Source organism: Salvia hispanica, chromosome 4, assembly GCF_029641045.1.
Source record: "Salvia hispanica isolate PSC_SH4W2 chromosome 4, Shi_PSC_v1, whole genome shotgun sequence".
Lineage (NCBI taxonomy): Eukaryota > Viridiplantae > Streptophyta > Magnoliopsida > Lamiales > Lamiaceae > Salvia > Salvia hispanica.
Window position 1 is genome coordinate 57,194,954 of NC_142695.1, and position 12,933 is coordinate 57,207,886.

Sequence of the window (12,933 nt, forward strand, 5' to 3'; positions counted from 1 at the left end):
TGAAAAAAATAGATAAGCTTTTAGCGTGCAGCTAATTTCCCTCTAATATTGCTCGAAATCGAATCCAAACAAAATGTCTAAAATGGATGTATCTTGATTAAATGTGACTCATCGAAATGTCTAATTATTAGACCAAATCAACGTTGTTTCGTCACATAATTTATAAAAAGTTAAATTAAGTAAAAAAAAACTACCTAATTAATCATCAAAATGACATTGTTTCGATGTGCTGACTTGTCGTTTCAACACTAATTTTATCGTGTCATCTTCACGTCATTTAAAATTGCCACTAGACACATCACATAATTTAATTTTGTCGAAATACTTGGTCGGGGAAAGTGGCCACACATCAAAAGTTCATGTACTATATTTTTTTCGCATATCATTCGAAGTTTGGGATATGGATTTAATTTTGCTAACAAATTGGTCGAGAGAAATTGGCTAAAGTTCATTTATTATTTTGCCCCAATGAAATTTAGTATATTTATTATATATTCCTAAACGTCGTTGTTAATTATGATTTTTTTTTTCAAAGAAAGACATCGACCTTAGCTAATTAAGTCGACAAAACTGACTGTTCAAATTCCAAATAGGAAATAAACGTGATGAACAATACCATCTATCGTGTATAAATAAGCTCATACCTCTACTCTATCTTCCACTCCAAATCAAAAACCAATTCACTAAAGCAATGGATGTTTTCATCTTGTCAGCCAAAATTTCTTGTGCTGTTGTAGCTCTGATATATCTATGGAAAGTATTGGATTGGGTGTGGTTTACCCCCAAAAAACTCGAAAAAATCCTACGCCAACAAGGCTTCAAGGGAAATTCTTACAAGCTTTTCTATGGAGATTTCAAAGAGATAGGAAAGATCACCGGAGAAGCCTTGTCCAAACCCATGGAGTTCACGAATGATATTGCGCATAGAGCGACTCCCATCGTCCACCATGCTACAAAAACTTATGGTACGTACGACTGCATGCAGCTAAGTTGATAAGACGTTTTACCTCTAATTAAATGGTTATTGTTTAGGGTTAACTAAATGATTATGGAGTGCAAATTTTCAGGTGATGACAACTTTGTTTGGTTTGGACCAAGGCCCGCGGTATGCATAAGGGAGCCTGAGATTATACGAGAGATTTTGTCGAAAAACAATGTTTATCTGAAGCCGACTGCTAATTCACTTGGGAAAATGTTCAAAGGAGTTGGAACGTACGAGAAAGAGCAATGGGCCAAACATAGAAAGCTAATTAACCCTGGCTTCCATGTTGAGAAATTAAAGGTATATATATCATGAAATTGCATGCAATGATGCAAACAAATTATTCTGTCTGTTCTACTGTAGTTGAGACATTTTTTTATGGTCACGATGATGAAGGAATGAGTGTTTTAATTAATTATGTGAATAAAAAATAGTGGAACGACCAAAAAATGAATATGACTTAACTACGGTGGAACTGAGAAAATTCAATTTAGTATTAAAACTAATATCTACATTTAATGAAACAGCATATGGTTCCGGCGTTCCACGTCAGCACGGTTGACATGCTGAAGAAATGGGATGCGATCGTACCAGACTCAGGATCATGTGAGGTCGACGTGTGGCCTTATCTTCAGACCATGACGAGCGACGTGATTTCAAGAACCGTGTTCGGGAGCAGCTACGAGGAGGGAAACAAGATCTTCAAGCTACAACGAGAGCAGGTGGAGCGAATCAACGAGGCCGGTCGCCATATGCCCGTCCCGGGATGGCTTCCCACCAAAAACAACCGGAGGATGAAGGAAATCATGGATGAGATCGAGTCAAGGGTGCTCGGAGTCATCAGGAAGAGGGTGAAGGCGATGGAGGAGGGCGAGCCGAGCACGAATGACTTATTGGGCATGCTATTGGAATCCAATGCGAATGAGGTGAAGCAGAATGGGACAGCTTCTGCAATGTCAATGGAAGAAGTGATGGAAGAGTGCAAGGTGTTCTACTTCGTTGGCCAGGAAACGTCTGTCTGTTTGCTGGTATGGACAATGATCCTTCTGAGCAAGCACGAGGACTGGCAAACACGCGCCAGGGACGAGGCTTTGGAGCGTTTCGGGAAAGGGAAACCCGATTATCAAGAGCTGAACCACCTAAAAACTGTGAGTACTGTCTTTCTTCACCTCAATTTAAACTAGAAAAATCCGTAACGAGTTTATGAAACTTTGAGTACAATCTTTCTTGCATAATTTTTTTTTTGGTTGAAAAAAACACCAAACGACATCGTTTGTAGAATTTTATTTTCACTACAGATATCTAAGTAGCTTTTATGAAACGTTTGGGTCAAAGCTTATTTGGTTCGTGTTCTTATTGGGTCGACACGTTAAGGACACAAAAAAATTCGTGTCGTGTTCGGGGTTAAGTGTAGCAGGTCGTGTTCATGTTCGGGTTTGGGATTTTCTTAACGTGCCATGTTTGTATTTGTCCTTATTGGGTCGTGTCGTTAACAGGTTGACCTGATAATGGCCCAACAAACACGATTTGTCACCCTACTAATCAATAGACGTAGTCATCCTAGACTGTCAGGGGGACCTAATTTAAGATCTAAAACGTAAAATTACAAATTTACCCCTCGCTGAAGTAAATAAAAAATAAAAAATAAAAAATGAAAAATCATTCCTCCCTTGTTCGTTCACTTCTAACACATGTGTCCGCCTCTGCGTGCAGATGAACATGATCCTCCACGAGGCTCTGAGGCTATACACACCGGGAGCGACGCTCGCCAGGCTTACATACAAGGAGGCGAACTTCGGAAAGTACACTATCCCGGCCGGAGTGCAGATGCAGCTGCCCTTGCTAGCAATGCACCACGACACGCGCCTGTGGGGGGACGACGCGGCCATCTTCAATCCGGAGAGGTTCTCTCAGGGCGTGTCGAAGGCGACGCAGGGGAGGCCTATATACATCCCGTTCGGGTCGGGCCCGAGGGTGTGCATCGGGCAGAACTTCACCATGGTGGAAGTTAAGATGGCGATGGTTATGATTCTGCAGAATTATTCGTTCAAGCTTTCGCCTTCGTATACGCATGCTCCTCATCATCTCTTCACTCTGCAGCCTCAGCATGGAGCACATTTGATTCTCACCAAACTATAACTATTTCAATTATTTTAAACTATAGTAATTTTTATTTTTTTTGTATTATGTGTTTTCGTGTAATAATAAGGGTGATATGTATTACTGTATTAGATATATATACCAAGCGTGGTTAAATTGTATTTTTGAAATATTTGGGTTTCAATTTTAAGAATTTATATATATTTTAACTATAGTATATATTTAACTATAGAATAAAATACTTCTGAATGCACCATTTTATATGAAATCTATTGATTTATATATTTGAAATTTTTACACAGTATATAAATTTACTTGAAAAAGATAATGTTGCAATTATTTGATACAATTTGTAAAAATCTCTGATTTCATATACATTGCAGTAATAATTTTTATGCATCACGTGAAAAGAAAATATAATCATAAATAACCATATATCTTTGATTTGACATAATAAAAAAATTGCACTATTTTATCCCTACGACCTTTGGTCAAAAACTCTCTTCTACCACGAAATTGTTGAGCTGCCAATTGGGAGACACAAGAAGTCAACGTATTCATGCAACGGTTATGAATTACTCTCTCCGTCCTGCTTTAGCAGTCCCATTAACTTTTCTGCCTTTTTTTTATAAAAATGATAAAAAAAATAGTTAAAGAGGAGAAATGATAAATTAAGAGAGAGAATAATATAGAGAAGAGTCTTATCTACATTATTGTCTCTTTTACTTTACTATTTCTCCACTTTAACTATTTTTTATCATTTTTATAAAAAGAAGGCAGAAAAGTCAATGATACTACTAAAACGGGACAAGGGGAATATTAAATATAGGCGTTACAAGTATTTATAAAATATTCTACGACTCTTATTTTGTCCATCAAAATTATCTTTGTAAATTTGTATTAAATTTTGTTAGGTGGTTTTCAATATCAACTAACTAAACTTCAACATCTCTATCTCTCATTCAATTCATTTATCAATTATCAAAATCTGTGTCGTCCACTGACAAGATTATTTTTATGATTTAATATAAAATGGTCAAATGAAACTAAAGAGAAATAATTGAATAAACCCTGAGAGAAAAAAATTCACTAAAAAATATTACAAGTTGTTTCCAGAATATGTCAAATCGAACTAAACATTTTTTTTTAATTATTCTTACTCAAACAGTACCCTACTTGCCTCTTCGGCTTTTGCTCAAGGGTTTGAAAATTTCCATGATCAAATAATCCTCTAGTCCTACTATCCGACATAGCAACAAGTCGCACTTTGTAATACTACAATAAAACCATGTGCTATACATACTATTCAAAGAAAGCCATATAGTATAATTTATGAACCTACACCATTCCAAATTGATAAATACTCTATTTTATCCCTATGACCTTCAATTCAAAATTGAACAAAATAGTGAACTCAATACTTGTATACAAAATTGAATATTCAAAAGTCCAAATAGTGAACTCAATCCAGGGAGGTTCGCTCTGGGTGTGCGCGTGTCCAAGGCTACACAGTGGAAGCCTATGTTTTTTCTAGAGATGTCAATCGGGTCAGCCCAACGGGTTTCGGGCCAACCCTATCGGATTTTGGGTCAATCGGGTCTGGGTTGCAAAAGTTTAGCCCTAACCGTAAAAGCTCGGGTGTTGGGCTAGCCAACGGGTTAATCGGGTTGCTACCGATAAAATTAATATGCTATCAATCAAATAAATAATGATGAAAATTAGTTATATTTATATAATGTAAAACATTTAATTATGATAAATTTGATAATTTGAGACATGCTTAAACTCAAACATAAACATGAACAAATATTAATATTTGAGATTTGTGCAAAATGAAGTATAAACATATTTCTAGAAAATTTAAAGAATGTTTTAGAAATTTATATATTTTTCAGTGAATGATGTTTCTAATTTATTTATCTATTATTATATTACTTAATAAAAATTAATCTATAATTTGTATATCTAATACTCCCGCCGTCCGCCATTATGAGTCCCATTTATGGGCAGCACGGATTTTAAGAAATGTTAAGAAAAAGTGGATGGAAAAGAGTTAGTGAAATAAGGGTCCTACTTGTATATATTAGTTTTAAATAAAATATGAATGGAATGAGTTAGTGAAAGGTGGGACCTATTACCATTTATGGTAAAAGTGAACCGGGACTCCTATTCACATACAGACTAAAATAGAAAAACATGACTCTTATTCGCAGATAGAGGGAGTATAAAATTAAAAGTTATTTTTGTAGTTATCTATATCAAAAAAATAATCAATGAAGCGACAAATTATGAGTCAAATAAATAGAACAATAGAAATTTTATCGAATTTTCGGGTCTAGCCTTAACGTGTTGCAAGTTAATCGGGTATGGGCTAATCGGGTTGTGATTTTATTGGGCTATAGATTTTCAACCATAACCCTATAAATTGGGCGGGCTATTCAGGCTAGCTACACTGACATCCCTAGTTTTTTCCCTTCGGGCCGGGTCCGAGGGTCTGTCTTGGGCAAAACTTCACCATGGTGGAGGTTAAGAATTTAAGATGGCAATGGAATTGATTGTTGAAGCGCTTGTCTTCATACACACATACTACACATCCAACTTGATTCTGACCAAACTTTATTTTGGTTTTTCATGTCAAACTTGTAAAATTAAGTTTATTGATCAGCTTGTCTTAGACTTGTTGAGATAGTTTTAGGGATTAAAGACTAGAAAAATTAAAGATTCAAAATTTTAATCAAAACAGTAGAAATCATAATGATAACCAAATAATGAGAAGATAAATTAGGGGTGAAATCCCAAGTACAAGCAATGTGATGTAGAATGAAATATGAAGATCATTCACAGAAAACAGCTGAAAATGTCTAGTATAACTGAGATCAGAATTAAGCACCAATATTGGAGGCCTTGTTGAGGATAACACCTTCGTATTTTACTTGGAACCACTTCATCGAATCCTCCTTCGTGACCCTGTGTTGGATACCAACGCGGGACTTGCACCTGCGGCGGCGCCCAACCCGGTAGCCAGGGCGCTCTAGGACAACGTAGAAGTCCATACCATAGATACCAGTTGAAGGATCATACCTATGGAGATGGAATAGTAAGAAAGATACAAACACAAGTAGTAATTTCATAATCAACGTAATCAAAAGTAACGAAGAAAAGTTAGCAAGATCTAGCTATGGTGGGTGGTGAACATTGATTAATCATTTGCAAACATTATGAAGATCAAGCTATGTATCAGCCATACAATTTAACTTGTATTTAAGCAACATCTGAGAAACCATTTTACAAGAGAGCAAGAGAAGTTTACTTACTTAATTCCAAGATCGATATGCTCCTGAATACCGAACCCAAAGCAACCAGTTTCGCTAAAGTTTCTTCTCAACAGCTCATACTCCTTGACCTTCAGTCCACTCTCGAGGAGCTGCATTGCCTTATCACCTCGTACTGTCACGTAGCATGCAATTTTTTCATTACGCCTGATCCCAAAAGAACGCACCGTGTACCTTGCTGTAAAACAAAATGCCAACACAAGAATGAGACATGTGCTTTCTGTCATACCATATCTTGTAAACGTCTAACTTGAAAGCAATAGATACGAGATGAACCCCGAAACTATATCATAAACAGAGAATTCAGGAACAAAATACCCAACTGCACACAGCATGTACTATCATTTCCAATGTAGTCAAAGAGGCAATCCACCAAACGAATTTTCGTGTCACACTTTTTGTGTATGTTACAGGACGTAAGAACGCAAAAACAAACAACTTCCATGAGCACACACTACTACAATAATTCCAAATCAATTGATTCAGCAACAATAACAAGACGAGTTCAGTTCAATTCCAGTAACTATTGGCCATAGTCCGCAAAACAAATCCACATTTATCGTACCGTTCCACACTGTCACGTAAAATTAAGCTCATTTTTCACCTTTCAACAAAAAGATTGAGATTTTTCAAACATCCAATTAAACAAAAATGAAGCCTTTACACTTCCAGTTAATCAATTAGAGCTTCATGATAAGCTGCATCACACACATACCAAAAAATCTTCTAACAAAGAAAATTAAAACTAGAATAAGCGTGAAAATATTACCCTTGGAGAAAACAGGGGTTTGGCCACTGAGCTGTTCCAAGACCTATAAAATATTCATCAAAACGGAAACGCCTAATTAGAGCGATAGAGGTAACCACAGCAAACATACGCACGCAATAATGCTGAGCTGTACCTTAGCGGCTCTGGTGAGACGATCGCCGCTCTCGCCGACGGAGATGTTGAGGACGAGTTTCTGAACTTTGATTTCCCTCATTGGATTCGACAGCTTCTTCTCCGATGCCTGTCATCGCGCAATTTTCCAATCAATTAGACTGTCATCGATGCGTAGATAAGCATACATATGTTATAGATACAGATATCAACGGCGATTGGCGGATTGCTTACCATGGCGGTGAGGTAGGGCGGCGCGGAAGCTGCAGTTGCTGAGAGGGATTTAGGGATTTTTTGAAAGGTGAAGAGAAAACCTAATTGATAGTGTAGTTAGTTGGGGGGTGATTCTTAATTATTCTTATTTACAGGGGTAACTTCACAATTTACACAAAAACGTTTATCATTTGTTTTTTTTTGGTAAAAAAAATTTGAAGATTATATAAATCATACGAAAAGTTTCAGTCATGTTTCATTTTAGTATATTCTGTTACTTTTATGTTTGGATGTCGTTAACTCTTTTATTATGTGGGGTACAAAATGTTTCATCGTTGATTCTTGTTGGTACAAAAAGTTTTATCATTATTTTATATTGGTATAAAAAAATTTCCTATTTTTTCATGTATTATACGCCATATAGGTAAAGAGTTAATGATGTTAAAACACGTATGACGGAATGTATTAAATTAAAATTTGGATGAAACGTTTTGTATGATTTACGCAAACATCAAATACCTATTAATATTAAACAAAGGTGAAACATTTGTATGAGTTGTGTTATCTTTGGTTTAGGTAAACTAGGTCATGATTTAACTTAGACTATTTCTTTACTTTACTGTTCATGGATGTGCCAAAATCTAATCCAAACTAATTGAGTTGTGAAACACAATTATTCAAATTGAAGACGAATTATTAATAAACACATTTGCAGAACTGCTCGCAAGCTTTTACTTGCAGGAGTGACACCCATCCTGTGAATCCTGTGTGCCTTGCCTTCGACCAACATGCTGTGGGGACATGATGAAAGACTCCTGTGTTTTGGATGCTCTTTGGTTCTCCCATTTTGTAACACTGAATTTCTAAAGCATCATTTACGATATCTTTATTCAGGATTGTAAACGTGCAAAAAATTTATATAGAACGCTTAATATATTACAAATAATGAAGCTTTCATTCTCTATTCATAAAATTGTCTTTTGTAGTATACTATATAAGGTGGTGTTCGGTTTGCAAAATAAAATAATATCAAGATACAGTTTAGGATTGATTTGTGAGATTATTTTAGTCATAGAGGGTTAGCTATGACTAATTATCCCATAATTATCCATCTAGGATTGAGTTGTGGGGTTGAATGAATCTCATGAACCAAACACACAATAAATTTAATCCTAGATACAATCTTGTAAACGAAAAAAGAATTGTTTCAGGATTTAGGTTTTAAATCTTAGGGTTTATGGACAATTTGGAAGCTTTGCCTAACACCTTACTCTTGAGCATGATTAGGTTACTAGTCAATGAGACATTGAGGTTAAATGACAAGACTAAGACATCACAAGATTATTTAGTGCTCAATCTCGCACATGTGATGTTGATTCCTCACATTATGCTATTCTCCCTTTTATCCATGTTTTGATTCAAAACTTCCACTATATTAGATTAACAAGAAACGTCTTACCATCTGAATTGTATTTCAGTATTTTATAGTTTAATCCCGCCTACTTACCATGTAAAATACTCAACAGAATACGATAATTACATATGAGTCAATGAAACATAATTCAAGTGACAAAGTTGATTACGTTTGACCGTGGATTACGAGTTCAATCCCTACCAAAACGGCGTAGATATCGTCGTTATATGCGTGGTGTAGTTGTCCCGCCTAAGTAACTTCGTCATCAGGCAAAGGGCAAAGTCGTCAAATGCATAATAGCATCAACTTGTATTGAGGGCAAAGTCGTCAAATGCAGAATAGCATCAACTTGTAGTGAAGAGCTATGATCAGCTTTAGGAGGCAAAGGGCATAACCGTCAAATATAGAATAGCATCAACTTGCAGTGAGAGAGCTAAAATCAGCTTCCGACCTTCGCCGGATTCTCAAACTCTCTCAAATTCAATCCCTCGAAAAATTCACCGCCGTCCCCCACCGCCACCCCCGCCGCCTGCCCCCTCAGAATTGTACTTATCTCTTTTTCGCCGTAAAAAACCACCGATCTTCATTTCTGCGAGGGGAGCTGTGATTTCGTTTTCGCCGTGAGTCCTTCTAATTAAGCTTCTTTCGTTTCTCTGCGTTGCCTTAATCGTTGATTCCGTGGTTTGTCTTTCTGTAATTGAATCATTTCCGTGCTTGCTGATCTGTTTCGCGTCTGAATTTTCCGTTTTCATCTGGTTTGGGGCTCAATTCACCTCTTATTTCATTCTATTAGGTCGTAATTGGAGCTTAATTTGAGTAATTAGGTGCGCCCCTATGTTGTTTGCAGCTGCACATGACTGAGTGTCAGTCTATTTGTTTAGTTTCTTCTAATTGGACAGTTCTCAGTGGTCCTGCAAGATTCTATTTTTAATTTGATTGTGGATTCTTTGAGTTTTTCTATGTACATTTTTATCAGTGCTATCTGGAAAATTAAGTTAAACTGTTGCAATCTTAAACTGTTTAATAGGTATTGTCGGCGAAGATGAGTTATTAAGTAAGGTGCTTGTGTGGATACAAAGATTTGATGGTCAGCAGTTTTTGCATAAAATTGGGTGCAATTAAGTGAGAGGGTCTTCAGTAAAGAGAGGACCCTTGATTCAGTGGAACCGAAGCTGTTGTTTTTGACGTTTTCTTATAGTTTAGCTGGTTCGTTATCCAGACAATGCCAGCCGTACAAAAGCTTTATAATGCGTGTAAAGCATCACTTACGCCTAACGGACCCATTTCAGAAGAGGGTTTAGAAAAGGTTCGCAACCTATTAGGTAAGAAGAAGAAAAGTCCTCATCCTTTTCCTTTACCAGCATTTGTTTCTTTATCATGGATCTCCATATGCATTTATTTTTTTGTATGGTGACACTTGGCATTTCTCCGTAATGTTTGATGAAGTTCTTCCTAGTTAATGAATATTGGAGAATTAGACTCTTTATAGAGGAAAAATCAACTGCACTTCTTTCGTATTTTTACTTTCTATATCTATTTGGATTAACTTGGGGAGAAAAGGAATAAAAAGATATACAAGATCTGAAATTGACTTTGATTATCATTTTCTCATGTGTCTAAAAAATGGTATGTAGTCCGTGGAATTATCATAAACGAACAACATCTATCAGCTTAGGTATTGGAAAGGTAGTTACCTCAAAAAATCAGAGAGCTGTTTTATTCGATGACCATGTTACCATGCTTTATATTATCTTCCTCTATTCATGTGCATTCTTTGCCTCATAATCCTGACTTTCTAACTGAGAGTGGCCCTTTGTCCAACTGTATTCCCTATATTAACTGGCACTGCATGTTAATGAATGTTATAATGAATGTATTCTTGTGTAATCTTTGTTGGAGATAAATTTGCTGATGTTATGAAGCTAGAATCTATGAAATGATAACATATGTGAAATGATAGTTATCTTTAGCAGTGAAGATAGTAAATATGAAATGGTAATCGTCTCTAACATTGTAGGCTTAGATGAGGGGTTTATTGAGTACCACAAAAGATTAAGTAGTTTTTGACAAAACAGACCCATGGCTTATTTTGGGATATCTCGGTGAGGTAGTAAAAAGAGGTATATTTGGGATAGGCGAATAGAAAACATTCCATTCATGCTGGGAAAACTTCCCTTTTTGTTCTTTGAATTTTTAGCATGCTGTCCCACTATTTTAGATATAAATTTTTATATTGTGTGATGTTAGCAATTTAAAAATAAGTTGTGTATATGAATATATGGCTTAATACTTTACTTACTAAATCTGTGCCCTAGCAGGAAAAATTCTCCAGAAATTAAATAGGAACAACGGTCATACTAATAGTCATAGCACTTTACATCATGCATGTAATAGATGCATCTGCTACGTATAAAAGCCCGATTCGGATGAGGAACTATATATTATTGTAATTCAAGATATTATATGTGTCAGATTAATTAGGACCTTAATGATTTGTTGGTTTAGGGATTGGATTCAACTTGCGAAAGGATATTTTAATTCTGAAATTGCTCTGCATGTCCTAAGCTGCTTGCTTTATCAGTTAGTAACACTTTACATCCTTTGTTGCAGAGAAAATCAAGCCTTCTGATGTAGGTCTCGAGCAAGAGGCCCAACTAGTACGGAATTGGCCAGGTACCTTGACAGAGCGCAATGGAGGAAATCAGTCTCTCCCTCCAATTAAATACCTGCATGTGCACGAGTGTGATGGCTTCTCTGTAAGTGTCTCTTATGATATATCAACTTTTCTGCTTTCCTTTCTCTTTCCTGTTCTGATTTTCTCAGTTCTTGATTCCTTTTACGGCTAGACACAGTGCACTTTGTATGATGAAACTGTATTCTTTTTATTATTTTGGAACCTTAGATTACTGAATAAGTAACTTCTCTTTCGCAGATGGGAATATTCTGTATGCCACCTTCTTCTGTCATCCCTCTTCATAACCATCCTGGGATGACAGTGCTGAGTAAGCTTCTGTACGGTTCATTACATGTAAAATCCTATGATTGGATCAACATTCCTGGGCCTTCTGATCCATCTCAAGGTTAAGTAAAGCTAAGCAACTGTATGCTTCAGTCTATCTTGATTCTTGTATATTGATTTTATAGCAAAGAGTGAAATTTTTGGTATAAACATTGAATAACCATCTTTAGAGGATGATAACCTACTTAGATATTGGGCATATGTTTTTATCTATTTGGATTCATGAACTTATCTGAATATGCAAAACGTGCCAAAAGAATTGTCATCGGTGTTTTTGCATCAAAATCTTCAAGATTAATAATGATCTTAAGATTATTTGATTACTTTCAGGAGCAAGGCCTGCGAGGGTTGTGAAAGATTGTGACATGATAGCTCCATGTGATACAACAGTGCTTTATCCAACTAGTGGTGGTAACATCCATTGTTTCAAGGCCATCACTCCATGCGCCATCTTCGACATCCTTTCTCCGCCCTACTCGTCCGAAGATGGACGCCATTGCACTTATTTTAGAATGTCCCCCGCCGCAGATCTACCTGGTACTCATTGCAACTGAAAACATTCACATATACTCTTGCTAAGCAAAGTCCTAATATTTCATCATTTATTTATTTTTATTTTCAATTTTGGTTTTTAATGAAGGTTCCATCGAGGTGGATGGAGAAACAATATCCGAAATCACTTGGTTAGAAGAGTCTCAGCCTCCGGATGACTTTGTCATAAGGAGAGGACAGTACAAAGGCCGCGTGCTCAAAACTTGAAGAAATTTTTTGTTGTCATATAATTCAAATTCTATAAGCTCTCAAGAGCCAAGATTGTCTTAATTTGCCTCAATTTTAGTATTGCTTTAGCAGAAATTAGACTTTTGAGGTGTACATAGTTGAGGTATTATATATTATTATTTGATTGACCCTACATATCTCTCCTTCTCTCTCTCCCTGTGTTTGTGTGTGTATTCTCTTTCTTTGTCCTCATATCATTGCATCAAGTTATGA

General features: G+C 36.3%; 3 protein-coding genes across 3 annotated transcripts; 2 read left to right on the forward strand and 1 right to left on the reverse strand.

Moving 5' to 3' along the window:
* Window positions 1-651: 651 nt before the first annotated feature.
* LOC125197455 (cytochrome P450 72A225-like) lies at window positions 652-3,296 on the forward strand. The gene is made up of 4 exons (XM_048096192.2): window positions 652-965; window positions 1,068-1,282; window positions 1,510-2,130; window positions 2,696-3,296. The coding sequence occupies exons 1-4, from the start codon at window positions 692-694 to the stop codon at window positions 3,119-3,121; spliced, it is 1,536 nt and encodes a 511-aa protein (XP_047952149.2). The 5' UTR covers window positions 652-691; the 3' UTR covers window positions 3,122-3,296.
* Window positions 3,297-5,837: 2,541 nt separating this feature from the next.
* LOC125192712 (large ribosomal subunit protein uL5) lies at window positions 5,838-7,665 on the reverse strand. Its single transcript, XM_048090339.2, has 5 exons — window positions 7,529-7,665; window positions 7,317-7,424; window positions 7,184-7,226; window positions 6,397-6,592; window positions 5,838-6,163 (listed from the first exon to the last, which is right to left on the reverse strand). Exons 1-5 carry the CDS (start codon window positions 7,529-7,531, stop codon window positions 5,965-5,967), a joined length of 549 nt encoding a protein of 182 aa, XP_047946296.1. The 5' UTR covers window positions 7,532-7,665; the 3' UTR covers window positions 5,838-5,964.
* A 1,697-nt stretch (window positions 7,666-9,362) lies between these two features.
* On the forward strand, window positions 9,363-12,855 carry LOC125192380 (plant cysteine oxidase 5-like). Its single transcript, XM_048089916.2, has 6 exons — window positions 9,363-9,541; window positions 9,949-10,243; window positions 11,532-11,677; window positions 11,854-12,001; window positions 12,271-12,477; window positions 12,581-12,855. Exons 2-6 carry the CDS (start codon window positions 10,144-10,146, stop codon window positions 12,697-12,699), a joined length of 720 nt encoding a protein of 239 aa, XP_047945873.2. The 5' UTR covers window positions 9,363-9,541; window positions 9,949-10,143; the 3' UTR covers window positions 12,700-12,855.
* Window positions 12,856-12,933: the final 78 nt, after the last annotated feature.

Bases quoted from the DNA above. Each gene is read 5' to 3' on its own strand.
- LOC125197455 (XM_048096192.2), top strand. From the start codon at position 692: ATGGATGTTTTCATCTTGTCAGCCAAAATTTCTTGTGCTGTTGTAGCT. The intron at 1,283-1,509 runs GTATATATATCA...TTAATGAAACAG, and splicing joins TCCATGTTGAGAAATTAAAG to CATATGGTTCCGGCGTTCCA. The intron at 2,131-2,695 runs GTGAGTACTGTC...CTCTGCGTGCAG, and splicing joins AGCTGAACCACCTAAAAACT to ATGAACATGATCCTCCACGA.
- LOC125192380 (XM_048089916.2), top strand. From the start codon at position 10,144: ATGCCAGCCGTACAAAAGCTTTATAATGCGTGTAAAGCATCACTTACG. The intron at 10,244-11,531 runs GTAAGAAGAAGA...CCTTTGTTGCAG, and splicing joins AAAGGTTCGCAACCTATTAG to AGAAAATCAAGCCTTCTGAT. The intron at 11,678-11,853 runs GTAAGTGTCTCT...TCTCTTTCGCAG, and splicing joins ACGAGTGTGATGGCTTCTCT to ATGGGAATATTCTGTATGCC.
- LOC125192712 (XM_048090339.2), bottom strand. The intron at 7,227-7,316 runs GTACAGCTCAGC...AATATTTTATAG, and splicing joins GTCTCACCAGAGCCGCTAAG to GTCTTGGAACAGCTCAGTGG. The intron at 6,593-7,183 runs GTAATATTTTCA...TTTGTTTTACAG, and splicing joins AACCCCTGTTTTCTCCAAGG to CAAGGTACACGGTGCGTTCT.